Source organism: Saccostrea echinata, unplaced genomic scaffold (assembly GCF_033153115.1).
Source record: "Saccostrea echinata isolate AGI-Se365-2 ecotype Australia unplaced genomic scaffold, CSIRO_AGI_Sech_v1 ptg000002l, whole genome shotgun sequence".
Classification (NCBI taxonomy): domain Eukaryota; kingdom Metazoa; phylum Mollusca; class Bivalvia; order Ostreida; family Ostreidae; genus Saccostrea; species Saccostrea echinata.
Window position 1 is genome coordinate 9,688,699 of NW_026889751.1, and position 24,181 is coordinate 9,712,879.

General features: G+C 32.6%; 1 protein-coding gene across 1 annotated transcript; it reads right to left on the reverse strand.

The window, feature by feature from the left end:
* Window positions 1-13: 13 nt before the first annotated feature.
* LOC133172057 (neuroendocrine convertase 2-like) lies at window positions 14-21,897 on the reverse strand. Its single transcript, XM_061306868.1, has 13 exons — window positions 21,370-21,897; window positions 17,137-17,241; window positions 16,719-16,913; window positions 15,384-15,492; window positions 13,207-13,244; window positions 10,354-10,430; window positions 7,505-7,593; window positions 6,055-6,230; window positions 5,537-5,752; window positions 5,301-5,401; window positions 4,179-4,412; window positions 3,863-4,027; window positions 14-1,270 (listed from the first exon to the last, which is right to left on the reverse strand). Exons 1-13 carry the CDS (start codon window positions 21,556-21,558, stop codon window positions 979-981), a joined length of 1,986 nt encoding a protein of 661 aa, XP_061162852.1. The 5' UTR covers window positions 21,559-21,897; the 3' UTR covers window positions 14-978.
* Window positions 21,898-24,181: the final 2,284 nt, after the last annotated feature.

Sequence of the window (24,181 nt, forward strand, 5' to 3'; positions counted from 1 at the left end):
AAAAAGACTTGAATGTTTAGAAAGATTATATTTATTAGATAATTTTCAAATATTGAGATAATGCCAATCTTTCACTTTGATTTATCATCGTGTCACCTTAAATATTTATGAAAAATAAATTTACAAATTTTTTTCTGGAGTCTATTTGCATAAAAATCAAATTATAAAATCATCGAATTGCATACATAGAATTTGGCTGAATGAACATTCATGTGAATGGTAATTTTAAAGATGTTAGTGCATTGAATTTTATTTTATTTTTTCTATTTGGCAAATAACTGTTTTAAAAGTTGTAGAACAACAAAATGTATACAGCAAATGTATGTAAACCAATGTTTTGTCGATCTTGTAGTATTTATATATCATCAAAATAATTTGACAGGAATATTTCATTCTTCATTGATCCGCAATTGACCTTTCATTATTGCAAAACAATTGTTTTCTTAAAGAATTCAAAAGGTCCTTAAGTTTCCCATTCAGGGAACAAAATTCGAATCAAAAATTAATACTGCATGCGTAAGAATGGATTTAATGTGAAAAATATTTTGATATTTGAATTAACCATTAAAATGAAAAAAAAATTATGCCAGACTTTGTTAACAACAACATTAACAACAATTAATAACAACAAAATTCCTTTAATAACTTATTCTGTTCTAACTCCTGACAAAATGATGGACGATGCGAATATACAATTTCTTTCAATATCAACAATACTGGCTTGTGTTTTCAAGTTTACTTTTAAAGGGAATTCGACTGCACTATAACCAAAAAGGTGGAAAAAGTGTGCCCTTTATTTACGACAAGATCACCTATGAAATTGGGGATTTATTTTTAAGCACAACAAATTCGAATAGTTTCAGTTTGCACATAATATATTTAGAGCAGTGCTATTTATTTTATTTTTGAATTTCATATGATATTCTCTCTCTTTTATTTTTTACTAACAACGGCTCTAAAGAACATCTAGATTGATTTTTATGCCTTTTTCATGGCGGCATGAATCCTTTTAACTTTGTAAAGTTTGACATGCTTTTCCTCATCCTCGACTTGTTTGTCGTACGGTGCTTCCTTTGTGCCGTGTAGAATCAAAGTCCACTCAAAGAAGGTCCCTGTATCCATGGCATTGTTCTTTCCGGGGGCCATCGAGATCTGTAGTTTCCAAAGACCTCGCGGGTTCTCCGCCCACGTATGGGTCGTCATGAATGGCCATCGAGTAAAACCATTCTTGTGGTCATCGTCATTTGGCCGCTGACTCAGCACCATAGTTCTGTAACAAAATATGTCATTGGTCATTTTGTAGAATTGTTTTCTGCAACAAAACATGTCATTGGTCATCTTGTATAATTACTGTAAACGTTGTTATTTTGACGAGTTGAAAAATTGACGATTTTTTGTTTACGAAAATTGACGAGTGTTAATTTTGACGAAATATTGAATCAAGAGTTATGTATATCTTTGATTTCACAAGATTAAAACAAAAATGAATACAAAGAACTCCTAAAAAAACAAACAGTTTCAAAACTAGTACTCAGAGTAAGTTCGCCAGAAGCTAGAGGACCAAAAGCTTGATTGATTCATTGGCTTAGTTGACTTCAGAACGTCTACGATTAAGCCGCTCTGTGCGAGTTCACGATGTTTTAAGCAATGACCGCGACTTCCTCGGGAACTCATTTACAAGCGTTCTCATCAATAAAATTTAATTTTGCTTGTAAAAACCATCTACAGTGTATAAGATTTGATTGAATTAATTGCTCTTTTGTACTAGTCTTTGTTTTCATTATACGAGACCGATTGCCTGAGGTGACAAAGTAGGTCAAACACGGCGTGATAATTACGCAAAGTTAGAATAATGTGACCATGGGTAATAATAGTATATGACATACTCAATGGTTTTTAAACTGTGATTATATGTTTTCATAACTATTTACAAGAAAATTAAACAGTAATTTTAATCTAGTTTTAATGGGGGAAGCCGAGAAAATTAAGCGGTAAAGTTGTACAACGGTCAATGTCTGTTGTGACGCTATATATATGATATGAAGTTTGACGAGTGGAAATTTTGACGAGAAAAGAAAAATCGTCAATATAGTCAAAATAAGCACGTCGTCAAAATTTCCACGTTTACAGTATTAACTGTAACAAAAAATGTCATTGGTCATTTTGAGGAATCGTTAACTGTAACAAAATATGTCATTGGTCATTTTGTAGAATTGTTTTCTGCCACAAAACATGTCATTGGTCATTTTGTAGAATTGTTAACTGTAAGAAAACATGACATTTTGTAGAATTGTTTTTCAAGAAGACTTCATTAAGGATGAAGTGTTCTCATGTCTCGGCCATTTTTAGTGTGCTTCTCTTGCTTAACCCATCAAAATAAGCATATATTGATTTGCCCAATAACCCCCCTGTTTTCTATTCACATTGTATATTAAATGTTTTTGTAATTTTGAAAGTCTTTTGAAAACATAACATGTCAAAATGCTTCATTATTTGTTTAAAGAGAGGGTTTTAATTCCAGTTATTGAAAAAAAAATCCAAGAAGTCTAGTTTCCCGCCATTCTTAAGATAATGCTTTCTTGGATGTCGAAACGAGATCACCATAATCTACTGGTACATGTATCATGATCCCACTGTCAAAATACATGTAGCTTTACAAACAAAATATATTTTGATTTTTCTAGAAAAAAGTATTGACTTTGCCATTACAAAAAATTCTCCAACCTTCTTCATTACACTAAATCTAACATTACAAATTAAAACAAAATAGATGAGGAATCTTCCTTTTAGACATTATTATTTTAGTTGCCTTGACCCCATATATGTATATTTTCCTTGGTCTAATATTTTGCCCTACTTTGTGAGTAAAACGAAACAAAAATGTTTCTTATTGTTATTTCTCTATCATAATTCCCAATTATTTCTGCCACAGAAATGGCAACTGTCGCCCACTTGATGACGCCGTTTCGTGCAGGGGCTTCGTAAAAGCTCCGTTAGCTAATTCCAGAGGAGGGCAGAAGAAACTGTGTACAAAACGTCGTTGTAGCTTCGAACTATCAATTATTAACGATACCACAGTGTCTCGAGGGTTATTAGACTGAAAATTCTAGATATTGATTCTGCTTGCACAGCATTCTAATTGTGTTTTCTTCCCGTTTTAACCACCGATTGCTCGTGAGTTACAAGTGACATTTCTTGTGACATAATGGCGCTAGAATTCAGTATTAGAATTATAAATGCCTCTGTCTCTGAGACCCCTGTGATTTTTTTTCATATAATTTCTTCATACAATTTCTTCAAATAATAAGAGCGCTGATATAATTATGTGGTTTAAAGCTAATTTTCACCTACGAAAATTGACATTTGGTGACATTTGAGAAAGAAATTCTACTTTAAAATTTGATCCTTTGATCTGCTCACATGAGGGGATCAAATCTGCTCACATGAGGGGATCAAAAGATCTAGTTTTAATTAAATTGTGATATTTTTTTTATCTGGAAAGAAATGAAAGGTTTACGCGTTATTGGTAGTTCCTATTATAGTGATATTCTAAAACAATATTGTATTGAGGCTTTAAAAAGAAGTATTCTTAGAAAATTTAATTCCAGGAGAACCTTTTTCCTCACACCCACGCAAAATTAAATTCACAACACCTGGTTTTTCAACAGCTGTGGTAATAATTCCGAACTAAATTCCAAATGTTTGCATTTTCTTCATTTATGGTGAATTAGAAAGCAGAATGGAAATCCCAAGTCCTTGCCCTTTGTGCCTCCGGATGCAACAAGGACTAGGCAGGTAGGTAGGTAGAAAGCAAAACTTTAAAAAAAAGAACTTAATATGTTACTTTGAAAAGAAAACTTACGTTGTGTTCATTGGTGACGTCACAAACATAACGACATTTCCTCTGTAAGATGCTTTCAGTGTGACGAAGACTTGCACATGCTCCAGGTAGTTTACTTCATTGTCACTTCCCTTGCAAGCGTCTGTGTCTATTTTTAACTCAATGGGTTGCTCTGTTCCAAATTTCCTATAATAGATTTCCCACTTTTCTAAAACAATATGTCATGTCTAAAACATTGAATAAAAGACCATTTTACTGATGTTGCAATAGTTTGGGCGGGAAAATAAGATATAAATGCCCGAATGTTTTAATAAAAAAAAGTCAAGAAGAAAATTACACTTCTCTCTTGACGCTCCCTGCTGTGCAGTGGAATCGTTCTGGAAGCGGTTTCCATTTTTGTGCCAAATCCACCATACCACCAGCGTCTAAAACTCCATAACCAAACAAGTGATTGAACTCCAGTCCCGCTCCGTTGTACTTCCAGTGGTGCTTCAGAAAAGGGTCAAACAGGCTGTTTCTCTTGGAGGTTAATACTGTCAGGTGCTGCATGTCTCTCCAGGTCAGTTTGGGACTAGATGGTTAAATAGAAATAACATCACATAACATGAAATAGCAATAACATCATCCATAAAACTGTTCTTGCAAGTAGAATACTTCGCAGACTTCTTTAACACTTTATAAACTGTCAAGAAAATGTGTTTAGGCTGCATTTTAATGGAGGTTTCCTTATGCCAGTTTCTATGGGAAAAAAACATTAATTTGGATAAAATTTTAGGTCTACAGTTTGCAACTGCCTTTATATATCTTGGTTAATGGTTTAACCGTTTCTCTAGAACTATTCAATTTTCTTGTGTGTTTTATTTTGCAATAATTTGAAATTCCAACTTCGCCTGATATACTTTCTTTTAAATTAAGCATATTATGAGCTACAATTGTTTGTTTTCTGCCCAAGAACAGAGAATGGGAAAATCCATACGAAGTAAGAATATCTCGATTTGTTTCGTTATCATTAGAAATATTAAGAGGATATGGAATGTCCGCGAAAATCCTTTTCATTTCTGTCATATTTTAATGGTCGTTTGAGATAAATAAGTAAATCTTCATCTTAAGCAGCATTAATTTGCAGATAATGTTAAGGGGTCATGAGAAGAACACGAATCAACAATTCTCACTTCATCAGCAGAACATATATTGACAATTCTCATTTCAAGTATGTTTATATAACGTCAAATTTCTGGACTTAGAAGTGGTCGATTTTGCAACCAGACGACAGTTCCCCGTGCAGACTCGGAGATCGATTTAAGCCCACACAGGCCATTTGTTTTCTGAAGAGATATCAACAGCTTCAGTGATAGGTTACCTTTCATTTTCATGTGAATCATTTGTCACTTGCAGTGTTTCCTCTGCGTATATTGTTGTGACAAATCCTTGCAATATAGTCTTTTGATGTACGACTTACTTTGCTTCAAGCGCTAGTGCAAAAACACCAGCGGCTTCCGGTGCGGCTGCAGACGTTCCCGAGTGAGTTGTGGTACAGTTGTTATACAAATCAGTTGTAGCCTGAAGAAACAAGACAACACGCTTATTTAAGCAGAAAACCACAAAAGCTAATTAAAAACGAAATGCTAAGATTTCCAGGAGTACCCAAGTTACCACTGTTAACAAACACAACATTTGAAATTAAAGCGGTCTTACCACTCCAGCATCTCTTAAAGTGCTTTTGCCATTACTGAATGTAGAGGCGAGAGTAGAAGAACAAGATTCATCGTATCCGGCTGTCTGTCCGTCGTTGGTGGCGGAGTTGATAGAAATTGTCCACATACTAGCGGCATACCCATCGCAGTTACAATCGTCGTCTGCTCCCCCGTCACCGGAAGCCCATACATAAATGTTACCCAATCCACGTCTTCCCTGCAAGGATATTCTTCATTTCTAAGACTATTTTTTTAAGACTTCCGAACTTGGTATATAATTACATGTATTTACAATTTCTGCATGCTAACGGTGTCCCAAATTTAAATTTTCAAAATGTACACATTCAGTATCAATGTTAACAAAATTGAAAACATTAATAAATAGTAGTAATTACATTTTAAAGGTATTTGATTATTTTAATTTGGGGGACTTTATCTGAACAAAGTTATCATTAAACATAACAAGGCAATGTTTGTTGTTTTGTGTTTTACTAGTATCTTCTATATTAAATATCATACCTCGTTTACGCCTTTCACAATGGCTCTCATGGTCATATTTCGAGGTCCGTCAACAGTTTTGCCATCATCCGTTGGCCCCCAACTGGCGCTGTAAATGTCAATGTCATTGGGCATATGACCCATGGCGTTAGCTTCTATAAGATCAGTCATAAAAGGCTGATCTAACATTCGTAGACCTAAAAGACAAATTAGTCACTGCTTATTTACGTTTCATTTTTCATGTAACAAAAAATCGGAAATATATTTAAAAAAATGTCATGAATAATTATAATTACTTCCTTTTCAGAATCATTTACATTTGTATGTAGTTCTCAAGATCAAAAATAAAATATATAATTTTCTGTGTAATTCACATCATTTTGAGCATTCATTAACAACTAAAAACATTTTTGGAACAATTTTTGTTTCGTTTTAGTCGCTGTTTATGAAAATATGATTGAATACCGTTTATATGATATAAATAACTAATGTTTAATTTGATATATAATCGACAGTGAAATAATACCATTTGGAAAATATATTGTTTTTATTTACAGTATTAAGATCGTTTCTGTATCTTTATTTTGATATCACTAACATTCACGAAAAAACATATGCGCAAATATTCTTCATTTCCTCCTAGAACCTCTGAATAATTCATAAACAAGCCAATAATCCTATAAATCACATAACTGCTGTCTAAATACCATCAAAATATATTTTCAAATATTGTCAAAGGATACTTAAAACAATTTCCCAACAACTAATCTGTTGTCTTAAAGAGTTAAATATGACACTGTCACGCCAAGATGACATTATTTTTTGAAATGAAAGGAATGAAAAGTGAAGAAATTTATCATTGGAAAACAGAATTCGTACGATATTTCCCGAAAAAAATCGATATTCCTGGGGGAAATTGAACTACATGCAAAGACAGCGAAATTAAATTAATCCATCATATCAATCGCTTGTTTTTCCATTTCAATCATTGCGATGTCTCTTCACTTTTGGAAAGAGCTTACAAAGCGCGTCATTGCCAAAGAGAGAAATTATACATTTAAAGCTTTAAGACATACTGAAATGAATTTGTAACCAACTTTCACTTTTATTTGCACCCGATTCATATACGATTTTTCCTTTATTTTGTTGTTCTTTATTAAGTTTTCATTTAATCAAATAATATTACGTAAGTTCTTCCTTGCATTTGTATTGAAAATAATTTTTTTTAACTTTAATCGAAATGTTCGATTCATATCTAAAGTGCTTGTTGCATAATACTGTATCATGGGTTCAATTTTTTTTTCAAAGAATGTTACATGAAATGGACTTTTACATCATGCAAAGGACCTATATACTAAGTATGTCCCTAGTTTGAAGAGATTGCATTTTAATTTTGCATCTTGCATGGATTCAGCATCTGAATTTTTACCAAAACAAGTCAAATTTTCCATGCAGTCACTTATAAACCTACCTGCTACGCGCGAGTTATAGGCTACGCCGACTCCACATATATTATTGTCTCTGGCAGCAGAAACTTCACCAGCACACCTTGTACCATGGCTGAAAAGAAAATCATATTACTGACCATAATAGATTTCAGATTACAACTGGGTGTAACGAATAATCCTAGCCACGATTTGATTTACAGAAATCAACTGACATTCTGACGAATTTTTGTAAGGTACACTTTCATGTAGAGAAAAGACATTCTGTCGATCTCTATGCACAATATATAATCTCTCACGAGACTAGGAACTAAGAAATATTATATGAATTTCTTGAATAATTGTTCCTGCAGGATTTTGTTCAACTCAATAAGAGAGAATTCTGTCAATTCCAAACTTTATTTGTTTCCTTGATTTTATTTTATAATAGGTATTAAAGGAATGATCAAGAGAAGTGAAGAGAACTAGGGTTCTTTTAACCAGAATTTTATAAATGTCGAAATTAAGCTCCCAATTAAAGTAGTATTTTAGTGTGCTATTTGTGGTTATAAAGCAAATTTACTAATTACTATTTATGAGAATAAACTTACCACTATTTTGAGGTACATGTACAAGTATAAAATCACAACACGAACTGTATCTATTCGAATGGATTTTTTTTTTAATTTGAAGTACTAGGCTACAATATTATTTTAAACAATAAAATGCTTTCTTTAGTTAGTATGGGAATTAATATGTTGCAGCTGTTGCAGAAAAGATGCATAACCCGTGTATGCAGGTTATGTAATTTTTTTCTTCGATAGCTGCAACGTTAATTCCCATACTAACAAACAAAGAAAGACATTTTATTGTTTATATTTATATATGTACAAACAATCATCTGAAGTAGGATAAAGTAGGTTAAATATTGTATTATTGATATGTACGTTATTGTATGTTTCATTGATGGAAGAGCCACTGATCAAGAAATCTTTAAAGGTGGTATGCTTATTGCTGTTTACTGACTGATAAACAACAATGGTTTTCATAAGAAATAAAGGAGAAGATATTCAATGCAAATGTTCTAAACACTGCAACACTCGGGCGACGGCCTAAATGGCACAGTACTTCTTGGAGTCCATTTAAAACGAATACTTAAGGGACATTTTCCCTGGATACTGCAATTATCTGAGATGATTTATTGAAAGTGTAAGCTTCCTACGTGAGAAAAATTTAATTTCCCAATATGAATTACATTTATACAATAAATGATTATATTAACTGAGTGGTTTTGAAATGTTTTTCTACATTCATTTACGTGGGAAACTGCATAAAAGTGAAAATAGACAAAGGAAACCTCGCCTTAATTAATTATCACCCATCCATTATAATGAACACTTCTTCATTTGGCATTTATATGTGTTAAATCCTAATTACTTTAAATGAATTCGAAAGATCAACATTAGACTATTAATAATTTGTAAAAGGAAATATTAGACACCCATACAATCATAAAGAAGCGTCCAATGGCGCCTTGCTAAAGTGCAACGAACTACGGGTGCGGTGTGAAATTTTCACGATTTAAACCCGAGGTATAGAATTTTCTGTTTTAATCCGATCAGATTAGCGGTAGTTCGTGAAACCTTAGGGAATTTAACAGCACAAATTATTTATCATTATCTTAATCACTCAGATGTTAAGACTGAAATAATACCCGCGGAGCCTGACTAATGTATCAGAAATGATCCATCTTCTACTTCCAATATGAATATTGTAAAATTTCGGGTTTTTTTAAAAGGATCATGTTTTCCCCCTGCGTTCATTAAGTGTGAGACTAAGTTTAAAAAGCTTGGTGATAAATTTGTTGCTAAAAAGCTGTGCATAACTATTCATATCCATTTCAATGCATTATTGATTATAGTCAAAACTTTCCAACACACCCTTTCATAACTATTGTAAATATATCGATTTCCAAATTTGAATATTTTTTTGAATGTCAAATATCTTATGTTTCAGGGTATTTTTTTTTCATTTCTTGAAAGCATTTTCTCCTTAAAATGTATGATTTGCGGGACTTGCTACGAGAAAAAACTCCTTAAATCATAATTTAGGCGACTGTGCGTCATACTAATAGTCGACAGCGATTTTCTTTATTTATTTAACTAGATCTAATGGATTTTGTAAATAAGACACAAAATTCAATTATAACGATACTGTTGGTCATTTTACGTCAGAAAATAAATCTACATTAAAAAGATCAAGACTTGCAACGTCAAATTATAATATAAGTTAACACGTTTTCTCCATCTAGAAATCTGTTCAGACATGGCTTTCGAATTTCTGGTAACATATCTACCCTAGAACAATGTTTTGCGACAGAAACAATTCATTGAGTGATAATGTTTACAATTAAGGAACTTGATGCTGGTTTCCCCTCCTACACAGGTATTAATAATATATTATTGATTGTTAGTGAAAATTAATCCACGAGCTGAAAGTAATCATGTCTCTCACAAGACCACGTTAATCTAAAATGAAATCGAGCCTGACTCTGTCATTCTAATTTTAACTATATCTGGTGTACAGCTAAATGTCTCCTTCATTTCAATTTATCAAACGACATTTCAATATTTGCTGGTATATCCATCTAATACACTGAAAGCATACCTTATGGGATAATTAGATAAATTACATAAAACTCTCCAGAAATTTTATCCTTATTAAAGCCTGATGAAATTAAAGCGTTATAGGGATTATTTTCAGACTTTTATAGCTGTTTCAAATCTCCCCCCGGAAGGGAGGCTTCATGCATGTATCTACAATAGCTTTATCCTGTAACGGTGTTGGAACTAGCTAAATGGATTTCTCATTCGACCTATGGAATCAGTCGACTTACCTGTTAAACCAGGTATCAGTATAGCGGGGGTATGGATATGGATCATTGCTGCTAAAATCGTAACTGGCTTTGGCATTCTAAAAAAGAACCAGGAAAATTTATAATAGATTCTGTATATTTGAAATTTAGAAGAGAACACTTCCCTATAAACAGCAAATTTAGACATAAGCATTTTTCAAGGCTCTGTTGATACGGCGAAAAATCTGCAGAACAGTATATATGGTCATGAGCTAAATTGCACCGGTGTATAAAAGTATATTTGCTATGCTGTCACGTGGAGTATGATGCACAGTGTCACAAGATAATGCTCAAAATATGTTGTTTATTTGTAAAAGTGGCTTCAAAGAAACGTTCCAATATTTTAACTACTGGGAAAGCAACTGGTGCTATCATGGACGAAATATCAGAAAAATAAAAGATAACTTATTTGTTTTATAAACAATAGAATTACAACAGTCCTACAGAATTTTACAAATGAACAATGATAAGGCAATTTGATAAGAATGATAAGACAATTTTAGAATGTACAAAAGGCATTCCTATTCATTTGCGGGTTGCTCCATGACCAACATTTAAACACTGTGTATCTTCAGAAAGATATAGAACTTGTGTAAGCAATTTTTACTATGCGCTCATACAGTGGCGTATATTCTATATCGGCAAAAAGGCTGTAGCCTGCACATCATTTTCTAAGGGATAAAAAATGGTTGAAAAAAGGGGGAGAAAGCTTGATAGTACATTTAATCTATTAATTTTATTTTGTTGCTAATGCTAATAAAGCATTCATAGCAATCAGCAATTTTATACCTATCCAACGCTTACAGTTTTACTCCATATTTAATGACAAAACTATTCCTATAGCTGATTTTTAAGCCAAAATTCAAGCGTTGTGTTAAGTCTATTTCAGACAATTTTAAAAACATCGAAAGCAACAGAAGTCCATGATTAGTGCAGGAAATGAAATTTATTACTGGAAATATTATTGACAAGTAGGAAATTAAACGTACTGTTCGTATTTGGAATATTCAGTAAGGAAGTTTCCGTATAAAATGAGTTATCAGTTTTGTTACTATAAGTGGTCTTCATATCATGATATAAACTGAACACATGTTTACAATAATATTTTCACTAGTCAAATGACAATAAAAATGTCTTCGAATTCACAAAAATGCTCCCTCCGAACCCCCCCCCCCAACCCTATCGAGAGGGGGCGACCTGCTTCTTGCCTATTTTTGCGTCGCAGGTCTGGATTCTGTGACTTCACACTAGCCTACACCTAAGCAGAAAGGAATATACGCCACTGTCATATGCCCAGAATTGCGCACAGGAAAATATGCTTTTGTTCATATAAGTAAAAAGATTTGCACCTATCCCAAACTAAGTGTAAATTTAGGTATTTGAGTAAATTTTGCATAAACGCGAATATGTCTATATGCTAAGAATTCTTATAATTACATATGTGCAATGAATTGACATATGTATATACATCTCGTTACTATTAGTAGTAGAAGTATATACTAGTGCATGCTATACGTGTTCAAACAGCAATTTTTGCACTAAGTTTAATTAAGCTCTGTTTACACGGTCAGGTATAGAAATATGCAGATCCATTGCAGAAGTACATCTGTGCATACAAGTCTATATGGTTACATACGCAAATCTTGCCATGTAAACGCCTTTACTTATAAAAATATTTACTCAGCTACGCAAATCCTTACGTAGTTTGGAATAGGTGCAAATCTTTTAACACAGTATTTTGTTTTTGTCAAGCAAAGTTTGCTTTACGTTCTGCTGAAGATACAAGTTACTAAACTGATATGGCCACTTTCTTCTTAACGCTGAGTGGTTGTGACAGCGTCATTTGTTCATTGGGCAGTCCACAGATGAATAGAAATACCATTTTGTACATTCTAATAATTTCTTATAAAATTTTGTATGACGTCTTTTTTTTTCTTTTTTTCTGAGTAAAGAAACTGTTCGTTATCCTCACCTTTTTCATTTGAAACTTATCAGCTAATCTTTGGTTTCTCTTGACGTTTCGTTCATGAGAGCGCCCAGTTTTAACCCATAAGTTTAAACATTGTTACGAAAGTATTCTCTTTCTCCGTGAGAATATTACAAGCCTGATTAAACCATTTTTTACGAATGAGGCAGACTGTGAATCATTTGTATCATGTAGATCTGGTCAAATTTATTTCCACTTTTTATACTGATGGACATGGGTCCAGTGGTGTCTGATAAATGGTATAATGCTGTTTACTTTAATACTTTGACCCCCTTCTCTCTCCCCCTCGGTTTTTTTTTTTTTTCATTTTTCATATTCTTTTTTCCCACTTAATGTTGTTGTATATAGACCTTCTCTATCGTTTATTGAAAAGAATCCAACCCTGAAAATTTTAAGTGTTGGATGAAATCTTATTCCTTTTTTTCTCATGAGTCAATGGCTCATTTAAAATCTTTTCAAGAAGAAATGAAACCAATAGAGAATTAAGTAAAAAGCTTCCTTATCAAGTGTAGATTTTAAATTGTTCAGAATTTTAACTTTTCTTCACATGCTTGAGTAAATTTATATTTTAACTCCTACTAATTATTAATTTGCACAAGGTATTTAACTGTGCATAAATGTACATAAACTTGCTCACACAAGTAAATGAATCCATATATATATATTTTACAAAGAAAATAAGAAATTAAGAAAACTTCAGTGTGCAAATCTCGCTATATAAAGGTGGTAATTAATCGTAAATTTGACAAAGACTGAAAGTAAAATTTATTTTATACATTTTTAAAAAAAAAACATCTCTATAACTATTTCAGAAAAAGGCTGATTGGGTAGGGTAAAACCAAACTTACATAACTATGTCGGAGATCCTCGTGTAGATAATCGATACCTGAAAAAAAAAAACAACACAATCCATTGAAAGACAAATCAATAAACATCAGATAAATAAATAAATATAAATACATGATTATTATTTGGCTTGAATTACATACGAATAAATTCAGCAGCATATAAATATCGGATAAAAATTATCAGATAAATTAAAAAAAAATAATTATTTACCTTTAACTACATGTACACAATATAAAATCACAATAAAGATATATGATATCTAAATTGTTTTGCTTTTGAAGGTACATATTTATATTGTAATATGAATAAAACTTTATTGCAAAAAACTGTAAACTTGCCTGCACAAAACTAATACAATAAACTTTATGACTTCAATAATAACTTATTTAATGCAAAATTTTTACCTAGCTCGGGTTTGGTTACATGTTAGATGTTTATGTACGTGTGAAAAGAAACTTAATCCTTTTCTCACAAAACAAAACACGTGTATCGTATTCGTATCAGATCATGTATAGCACTAGAATTTCTGATTATGTATCTTTCGGATTGGTGTGGCTTCTGTTTATTCTAACTTTTCTGTTCTTTTCCCTTGACTTAAAAAAAATTGTCGTTAGGTTCAGTGATATATTATTCTGAGCCGTAGAAAATTTTTGAGAATATTCTCAATGTAGCATAGTGAAGTGATATGAAGAAATTGGATTTTCGTTGTAAATGTTATAACTTTGGGTGAGAGAGATTTAGGGTTGCATGAATCCCTCCCATCCCTTATCTTCTACTTATTTGCAGAGAACCAAGAACGGGTGGGATGGCACTGAAGTCATCTGGTAGATTTAACGGAACGGGTAAAAGTTTAATATCCATTGAATGAAATTGTAAAAATATGTAAAATATCTTTGAATCCTAAAATAAATCATCTATATTCATTTGTTGTAGGGGAAAATAACGTAGAAATCACATCAGCGACCTTTTAATGGTTTCGCTCTTTATCAAAATATATGAAAGTGATCTAATGAAGTCGCTTAAAGCAGATTGGAACCTCCTTTACTGCTCAAATAAAAAAAAAACATAACACAATATATATTAAAAACCTTTTATGCTTGGTTTGGGAGCCTTCGAACTTGAACTCAAGGTGGCCCCCGGCTTGTTCTTTTCTGATATCAAATTGCAGTATCATTTTTTTTTTATATTAATACAATTTTTTTTATCAAACTTCATAACTGAATTATTTGGTTAAACAACACCGTCCTTGATGAAAAGTAACGATTTTTGTGCGGAAGAGGATATAAAAACGGTATTGAATATGCATGAAAAAGGGATTTAAAGCCCCTAAGCATCTGATATTGGAAGTAGAATATTCCTAATGAAGGCCGGCATACGGTAATGGTACCCGCTAACACCGATTTGTCATAGTTGACTTAAGAGGAAATCTTATGGACAAAATTCAAATAGTCACGAAGTGCTTGGAGTAGGCCGGGGAAAAAATAAAATAGATATGAAATGGTATTGCTATTGTCATGCTATTTCGTTACACAATACAAAGAGGGATTGATGAAGCCTATAAAATGACTTAAGAACCAGCGTCACCACATGAAATTCTATCCTTTGTGCTATTTCTTGAAAAATAGTGAATGTCTTTCCAACATTGAGAAAAATGTAAGAAGAAGAGAAAATATAATTTTGTATCATTATATTCTGAATACGGAAATACACCAATCGAACTACACGAATTGTTCAATATTTTAATAGTAATGCTTTCCGTTAAATGTAAGTTTATTGCTTATGCTGCAGGGATAATATGACGTGTCGTTTGGATGCTCTCTTCACCGTCTTTTGCTTCCATAATGAGTTAGCTTAGATATGTATTGTTTGGCATGTTTGATGGTTTTCTTTATCACCATAAAACTAGAAAGTATAATAATAAAATGAAACTATCTTATGATCTATATGGTTCATTCTTTCAAAATGAGATTTGCCTGATGATGCGGGTGTGCTTCTTGCGATATGGTCGACTTAAAACTACAAGTATCCCAAAGGCTAACGTTTAAGTGATTTTGAGGTTGACATTTCGGTTAAAATAAGTTTTCCACGTAATAATTTTATGCATTCCTTTGTATTGTATGCAAAGATTTGCTTTAATTGTGATTTCAAATTGGGGGGGGGGCACTTCCGGTCTTACCGTCGTCCATGATGGCAGTCGTGATGGCTTTACCAGTAAAGCCTCGGGCCCAGGCGGCCTCAACATTCAGATCCAACCCAGGAATTCCACCAGACTGTCCTACGTTTTTCTAAAGAAGGAGAAAAAAGATAACTGTTTTTTCTTTCATTGACAACTGCAAAGGAGAAAAATTCCTTAACTATTTGAACTAGGTCGCGCTAGTTTTGATAATGTTCTCTTTTCACTGAATATTTTAGTTAATCAAACAAGTCAGAATACATTCTAAAAGTAGTTTTTAATTACAATCCTATATGAATGGTTTAATTAATTGTTCTTGCTTGCTTCAAGTTATTCTGGTATTTCTTTGTACAACTCATCTCGAGAATAAATTGTCGTATCCCAGAGCAATAAGAACAGATAAAATTCCATTTATTTCTTGTTGTTACCTTAATTAATGAAAGATTTAATTAAATTCCACATTTAATCAAGCTTCTCTCGGCAAAAAAGTGATAATGATTGGGTATGGTGACAAAGCAGAAAATTTGCCAAGAAAATTATCTAAGGTAGCAATTGGGGGTGTATCCTTTATATTGTACTCGTAGAACTCTCTTCCTCAATTTTTCTTTTTATTCATATGTGCCAAGGGGAAATTCTAGACCCTAAAATGTGGTCCAAACGTCTGTTTTACTTCCTGATGTGTGCATGGATCCGGTATAATTAGAAATCAATTACGTTATACTATTTCATTTATTGATCGATGGAGAGAATTAACTTTATAAGACTTTCCAGCGAGGGAGATGAAAAAAGAAGATCCTCCATAACAAATGTTCACCAGAGACGGGCCGTTTGTCCCTTATCGATCAAAAATCGCAGATATTTTTTCTTTTAGATTTCTCGAAACCCTTTCCCTTAATCTTCCCTTATGAGAGTATTTGTATATGAAGGGCATTATCTTTATTGGTCTCTGGGCAATCTGGTCCGAATTAAAGGTCGAAATACGAATCACAAATGTCACTTTAAAGACTGATTTCTCTTATCTGAATAAATACAAACTGGCATCTGACATTAGAATTCAAGTACGTACGTAACTGTATAATCATTTTGACGGAAATTATATTTTGAATTATTTTCTTAAAAATTGATTTCTTTAAATGATTTTATAGATGTGTAGATACTTATGGAGCTAGCATTTTACATATACATATGAAATGGATTGGAGGTATTACATCAGTGTTTGGGTGTCCTGTGTATTTTCTATTGTAATGCTATGAGATAGTAAAATGTATGGATCAAATAAATGTGTCGGGTTTAAATATAAATGAACATTTTCTACAAAAGTTCACTAAGAATACTTGCCAAAAACCATTCTTTCTTAAACAGGGGATCTGTTGGACTTTTGTTGTTGTCAATGTTGATGTTAATATCTTTGAATTTATTGTCATCCATTGACTGTAATTTAAGCTTAATTTCAGATACTGGAACTCCGGTTATTCTTGGCTTGAATCCTCTCTTAACTCGAAGATAACCTGTCTGTTGAATAGCCCGTTTCACCTTAAAAAAAAAAAGTAAAATAGGAAAAAATTCACAGATTCTCCGCTTACGTGTTGATCATGTCTAACGCTTACGTAGAATCTTGGATTTTGCTCTTTTTATGAATTTATGAAAATAGTTATGTGGTCACTGATCAGTCTGTTATTAGATTAGAACAGTTATTGTATGCTAAAACACAAAACTAAGAGTTTCTTTTATGATTGGTGTTGTTTTAAGAATATACCTTTGGATGCGCTTTAAGTAATCTCGTATGGCCAATACTTCGTTTGGTCCTGATGTTTGGCACAGCGGAATGCACAAAATGAAATTCATTTGAAGAACCTAAAATCTGGAAAAGAGGTGGAGAAAAAAAAACAAACAAGAAAATACGTCAGTATTCAGCTCTTGTGTTTAATTTTAGATCATGCTTATCAGTACAAAGTGCAAACTTCAACAAAGAGCATAAAATTCGATCACTCGTGCATGTGGTGATAAAAATATTCATCTTTGATGGTTGATATTTGGCGCTAAATGAATTCCACTTTTAGAAAGAGATAACTCAGATTCGGTTTCAATTCAAAACACTAAACAATTAATGGAACATAACAGTTTACATAATTGGAAAAGAAATATTGGTCTCTTTTTATGAGAGAGTCAATTTCTTGCTTGTCTTTAATTCGATGGAGAACTACTCAGCGTGACAGACATGAAAAATTTATGCTTTTCTAATTTGCAAGTTTACAACTGAATTCAGATCATGATTTCCTGGTGCAACTTGTTTTCCATATAAAGTACAATGGACGTGATCTATGACACCATTAATGAAAAAAAGACAATATTATGGAGCAAGAATGTTCAGAGACCTCAAATCCTATTCATTTTCTTATTTCCCCCTTATCCAGAACTGTATCTCCGTCTAGCTTTAATTACTATAACAATGTAGTTGTGCTAATCTTGAAGTCCATCTGCATACATGTAAAGTCCACTCATACCTCTTTGTTTATTACTTCTACAAGCAATTTAATAAATAAAAAAAGCTTCGGTGTGAGAAAAATAAATTACTCCTTTATTATCTAGACAAAATATGTTTCTTGAATTTGCTGACGTGTCAATTTGTTCCATTTTGTCCTTTTTTGTCGTAATCAAGGAATCTGCAATCTAAGCACTGTTGCTCACTCAAAACACATCTAAAGTGTCTTCCACTTCTTGTGCACGATTGTTGTTTATTCATTTATTTATTACGAAGTTGTTTGAAAAATTTCCGATAAAGATTCTGAAAGTGCCTACTCGGCTTATAGTCGATGTACGATGACGAACAATGGCAAGCAGATGTTGATCGCGCTCTTATCATTGAGCGGGTATCAATATGTGTGGGAGTGTTCTGCCTTTTAATCAAAGATCGAAGACATTTCAAATGTTCCAAATGATGTACAAATGGTTGTTCAATTTCCTGAGTTATAACGCTTTTATCTTAGCACTCAAACCAAAAATGGAAGATGAAAATGCACGAAGTACTCTTCTCTGTAATTATTCCCTTGTTGGGGGAGCATTTCTAAATATGTCCACAATGAATGCTCGAAGGGTCATTATACCAAGGTCCTGTAATTTTCTTAACTGAAAATTTTGCTTAACCTTTCATATATATATATATATATATATATATATATATATATATATATATATATATATATATATATATATATATATATATATATATATATAAAAGATGAAAACTTGATGTTTAATTGGATTTGGCCTTTCGTTTTATGCCCCCTCCCCGAAGATCGGGCTATATTTTATGACGTTTGACTCTGTATTTGCATCACAACCTGTCCACACGTTTGGAGACATTTGTGTTTAACAAACACACATCAAGATTGTTTTTCTTTGCATTTCATATAAACGTGCAGATCGCGTGGATATTGGCAAACAAATTGACGTCGTTTTCTTTATATCTATATAATTATTAATTATATCGATCGGAAATGAATAAGACGACAAGCAAAGCAACGGTCCTGCACCTTCTCTGAGGAATAGTCCATGGCGGCTCTGACAAAGAGGCTGTTAAGTTTCCGAAAGACGACGGATATTTGGGAAAATAACCAACATAGGTTCTCATCTGTTATGGAAATTCTCAGAGTTGGGAGTTCGATATTCTTTACACTGAAAATATTCGTCGTGGGTTTGTTTGAATTTAAAAATGCGTACAAGTATTTACATATACTCTTTTCAACATTTCACCTGTAAAAAATTTGGCTTTGACAATGCATCTCATATTAATAAATGATCGATTGATAGTATTCCAAAATAATAAAAAGTTTTATGACATGAATTAAATTTTGTCTTGATTCATTTTGTTATGTTGTGCTAATTTATTTAATAGTGATATTGAGTTTTCTGAACGTTAACAAGCTAAATAGACAAAGTTAAAGGTAGTAAAATGGACCTTAATGGATTTTTTTTTACAATAACATCTACTTCCTAAAACATTTCAGGAAGTAAAAGTTAACCCTGAAAATAGAGAATGTAAATTTTAAACCAGTGCTAGTATAATTCCCCAATACATGTACGTAATTTGTCAGTATTAGAGTATATATGTCAGATAAAGCCACCGTCCGATTTAATTAATCAGTCCATAAATATGCGGATTGCACGTTAAAGAGTGTTGCTGACACTTCTAGTCAGAAAGTAAGTAATCAAACATTGTTTTCCATCACTTTGCATACAAAGCAGACACACAGAAAAGACAACAGGACGCTAAGACAACAGAAGTTTATACATGTATATAAAAATACACATGTGAAGTGAACTAAAGTCCTTTGTCCAAAATTCTCACACCAAAATTCTGTTCAAGACGGTCACAATTATAAATGTTTTTGTTGATAAAGGATTTTTTTTTTAAATTTAGGCACATTATAGCTTTCTTTTGCATCGTTCTAGCTGTATTTGACGAAACATAATCATATAAATTATTATAGATAATTAAATTACGAGGAATGAATTTAAAATTTATCCCAGTTAGGTGTTAACTGTCCCTAACCCAGGTTACTCGTAAAATTTGTGTACATGTAGCTTTTAAATTCGTTCCTTAAATATGACTAAAATCTGTCATGTGAGTAATGACGCCATTTACATTTCAAGATTACCTGAAAATTTTTACCACTTATAAGTACATGTTGGAGCATTACTTTTCACAAAATTGATAACAATGGAGTTTCTATAGCTCAAGGATCAACTTCTTTCATAATTTTCTATATACATAATTCTTTTTCTTCTTCTAAGCACTATCCGATGAAAAATCATTTATAAACTGAAAGTTTAAAAAGTTCATAACTCAGGTTTTATTGGATGCTATTAACAAAAAATTAGAACAAAATCTAAAATATAAAATTCTACAGGATGGTTTTCTATTCTGGGATAGGTTTTTCTTTCATTGGCGGATGAATATCGTGCTTGAAGGTGCTTATATGTAGGTGTCGCCTAGAAAAATGGAATTAGTTTCACTGATAGCGGATATATTCAACACCATCAACAACGGCTGCTTTACCTAATTTTGTGAAGTACAACAAGGTGATTATTGTTTAATTTTGTCCAAATCACGGATCAGTTATGTTACTGCTTGTTATTCCATTCCAAAACAAAAAAAAGACATTAAAAATATATTACAGAAAATGACAGTATTAATAAAAAGTAAATTACAGGGCATTATGTTTGAGTATGTTTAAATGTACATGAGAGGTATAAATACATGTACTACATACAGGAAAATATATTTTAGAATCCTGAATTTCGTTCCAAACAACTAGTACTTCTTTTTTTATCGTTAAATTTTATATTTCTTCATTAAATTATAAACTGTACTCCAAAAATGTAATATGAGTGATCAATTAATTCTTACCCTGTTTCCAAATGTGTTTGATATTCACAAAGTGGCTTGTAGGTAATTCAAAATGATATTTCAGCTTTCTATTGTAGTTGTATGTATGAATGTATCATATGTACGACAATCGAAAAAAATCGCCCTCGGTATTTAGTCTTAAATGTAACTAGACCAATTTACAACATCAGTTTTATTCACCAAGAAACGTCCGTCATTAATACTTATATCTGGGATTGTGACGTAAGAATGGTTGGTCAACTGAAGGTCAGAGCAGCCCATTACAATCTCCGGGATCAATAAATCAATTGTAAATTTACCAAATATGAACATCTGGCCATCATTTGCTTATTAAGTCATCTCAGGAAGGAGTGCACATTATTAACACCTAATTTCGACCTTAACAAAGGAAAGGCACCCTTTCGAAATATAAGGGGAAAAAATTACAAAGATATGTATTCCTTGGTATTAATTTATTTACGATTAATTCAATTGCAAGAAAATGTTTTGAAATGATCTAGCTATAACTTGTCCTTGGAGTTAGTAATGCCGTAGGAAAGGTACATTTTAAACGTGAAATCAAAGCTATGCTGCACTTACCGGTCTGACGTATGTAAATCCAGTTCTTTTGGCCACTTCCCTTGCTGCTTCTATCCCCCCATCACCATCTAATTCCACATACCAGTGATTGGTGGAAACTTCCCTACCCCATGCCGTTGAGAATCCCAGAAATAAAACCCCTAATACCACTGTTAAGAGTACGTTACGATTCCATGTCCTAATTTTCATCTCACCAACGTCCAAAAGAAAGAATATCGATTCTCTGTTAGCTTAATATTTTGTTCTTCTGTGTACCTCCGTTTCTGTTTTTTTTTTAAATCTAACTTGAATCTTTTAGTTTCTTCCAAATAGAGCACTGATCATTGATGTGTTTATGTCACTGGAACTGAATATTGGAGAATCAGCCACGTGATTCGTGACGTCACCAATAACCTTCCCTTCAGCATATATTTTCCAATAGCAACAATAGACCTCGCTTTCGTATTGGAAAAATGGTAAGCTCCTCTCTTTAGTTCTGTTTCCATGGACAGCCGAAGGAGATATCGATTGAAACTATCGCCATACTGATCGAGAGCTAGCGAACGTTATATATACTTGAAGCATCAAATTGCAGGAACTTTAATGCATGTCCGATTAATGACGTGATTACACATCATTGCTGGAATTATTTCAATTCGAATTCATTCACGTAAAGCTCAAAATATTGATCAATTAAACCACTCCAATCAAAGAGAAGAAAAATAATTATCAATGGCTAATGCTACACGAATATCAGAGACTAATCAGCTATGATACCATTAGTTTTGTTAATGTTTGATGTCCAAAAATAGTTTGATCAGACAGGCTTAAACAGAAACAAAATGAAATATCTCTTATTGCATGAAATCGAAAAAAATCACTTCTGTCTTTGATGGTTTTATTACACGATTTGATGTTGGTATTCAAACATATTCACCAAAGTCTGTCACTTGCATGTTATTTTCATGTGGACTGGACATAACCTTTATGCCAAGGTACATCACCTTAAGAATATATATGATTATTGACAAAAAAGGGCGTTATATTATTTGACAACAGAAAACATTAATTTTGCTGTGTTTCTTTTTCTTTGGAGATCTGCAAATACAGTAAATGGAAGGAACAACACCAGTAATGTGATGCCATTGTTTGTGCATTAAACTTTCAGATCATGAATCATATTTAATTCATATCTGGATGAATGTATATTATTTAATTCATGTTTGGGTAAATACTTTTCTGAAGTAAATTGAAAAACGGATCGAACCTCAAACATAGACGATAAATCTTAAGTACATGAACTTGTAGTCTCAAATATTCGTCGAATTTTTTTTTTTTTTTTAAATTTTTTTATCAGATGTATGACAACAATATGTTCCCATGGGACTTAAAATTTGTTATTCTCATAGTCAAAACAATTTTATTCTAAAATCTAAGATTAAATGCATGAAATGGACATACATTTATGAATAGATTATTATGAATGGTCTGCACATAAATTGACTGTCCAACCGCTTGAATCAATCCTAATATATTGGAAATCTATTTCGAATTAAAAATCAATTTTAGGCCATCTAGGGATTCTATCTATCTGTAAGACGGATTCTCCAGAAAACTTTTAAAAAAAAAGAATAGTTTCCCTTACACTGATTGGTTTGCTCTCCTTCTCTTGTCTTCATTATATCATACTCAGCCTTCCAAGTATACTCAGGATATTATAAAGTTTTGATCAATCATCCCTCTGTTTTAGTATGAAACATAACATGAAAACATATGTAAACAATAGGTATACTCTAAGAAATAGTTTTGATTTTTAAAAAAATGTCAGAAACCTAAATATTGTGCTAGGGTTTTGATTGATTTTTTTAAACTCTCCATCTAATATAAGCTTGTTTTGCTTTCTAGTTAATGATTGAATCATTGGATAATTTTTCATTAAATAGACGCAGTGTAATAAGTTAATTGATGGATGAATAAACAGGGGACCAATGAGCCATAACGCTCACCTGAGTCATTTTTTTCTTCCTGATAAATGGATATGTATATAAGGGACTCTCTTACTTTGGACCTAAAACAGAGTAAAAGATTTTAGCGATTAAAATACAACATATCGAAGCTTGAAAACTATCGAGCTTTATTCTTTCTCCTGAAGTCTAAATATTTCTATTTTAAAATATATGGCTATGTAAGAAGTCTAGAAAAAAAAAATCTTACACTGAGTTTCTATCAATATAAAGGAAAATAAACTATATCACAGACAGCCCTCAGAGAAAATTTTCTTTAAAACTTTTGTAGAGGACTTTTGTCCAGAAAAGTTCTTCTGATAAAATCAGTCAGCATTAAGTATTTGTCCTAGAAACTACTTCTGGTAACTGACTGACTAATGTAAGTGGCATTTGTCCAAGACACTGCTTCTAGAAAGGTCATCGGCATTGAGAGGCATTTGACAAACACATTGCTTCTGGTAAAGTCAGCGGAATTGAGCGGCATTTGTCCAAGACTGTGTTGCTGGTAGGGTCAGCGGCATTTGTCCAAGAATGTGCTTCTGATAAATATAATTAAATAGAAAAGCATTTGTCCAAGAAATGTTTTAGTGACGTTAGTGAGAATGCTCAAGCCGCTCAATGCCGCCGACTTCTTTTAGACATAAGGCACAACGCCGCTGACTTTACCAAAAGCACTCTTTTGGACAAATGTCGCTCAAAGCTGCTGACTTCATCAAAATTTATCACTCTTCTTGACAAAATTCGTTCAATGCCGCTGACTTTAATGATTTTATAGAAACGTTTTTACGAATGTCGCTTCAACCCATCCATTTCCGTTTCCGTTTTTT

Coding starts and splice junctions, on each gene's coding strand:
- LOC133172057 (XM_061306868.1), bottom strand. CDS start 21,558: ATGAAAATTAGGACATGGAATCGTAACGTACTCTTAACAGTGGTATTA. Junction 6,231..7,504: donor CTATAACTCGCGCGTAGCAG/GTAGGTTTATAA, acceptor TTTGTCTTTTAG/GTCTACGAATGTTAGATCAG. Junction 1,271..3,862: donor ACGTCACCAATGAACACAAC/GTAAGTTTTCTT, acceptor ATTTTGTTACAG/AACTATGGTGCTGAGTCAGC.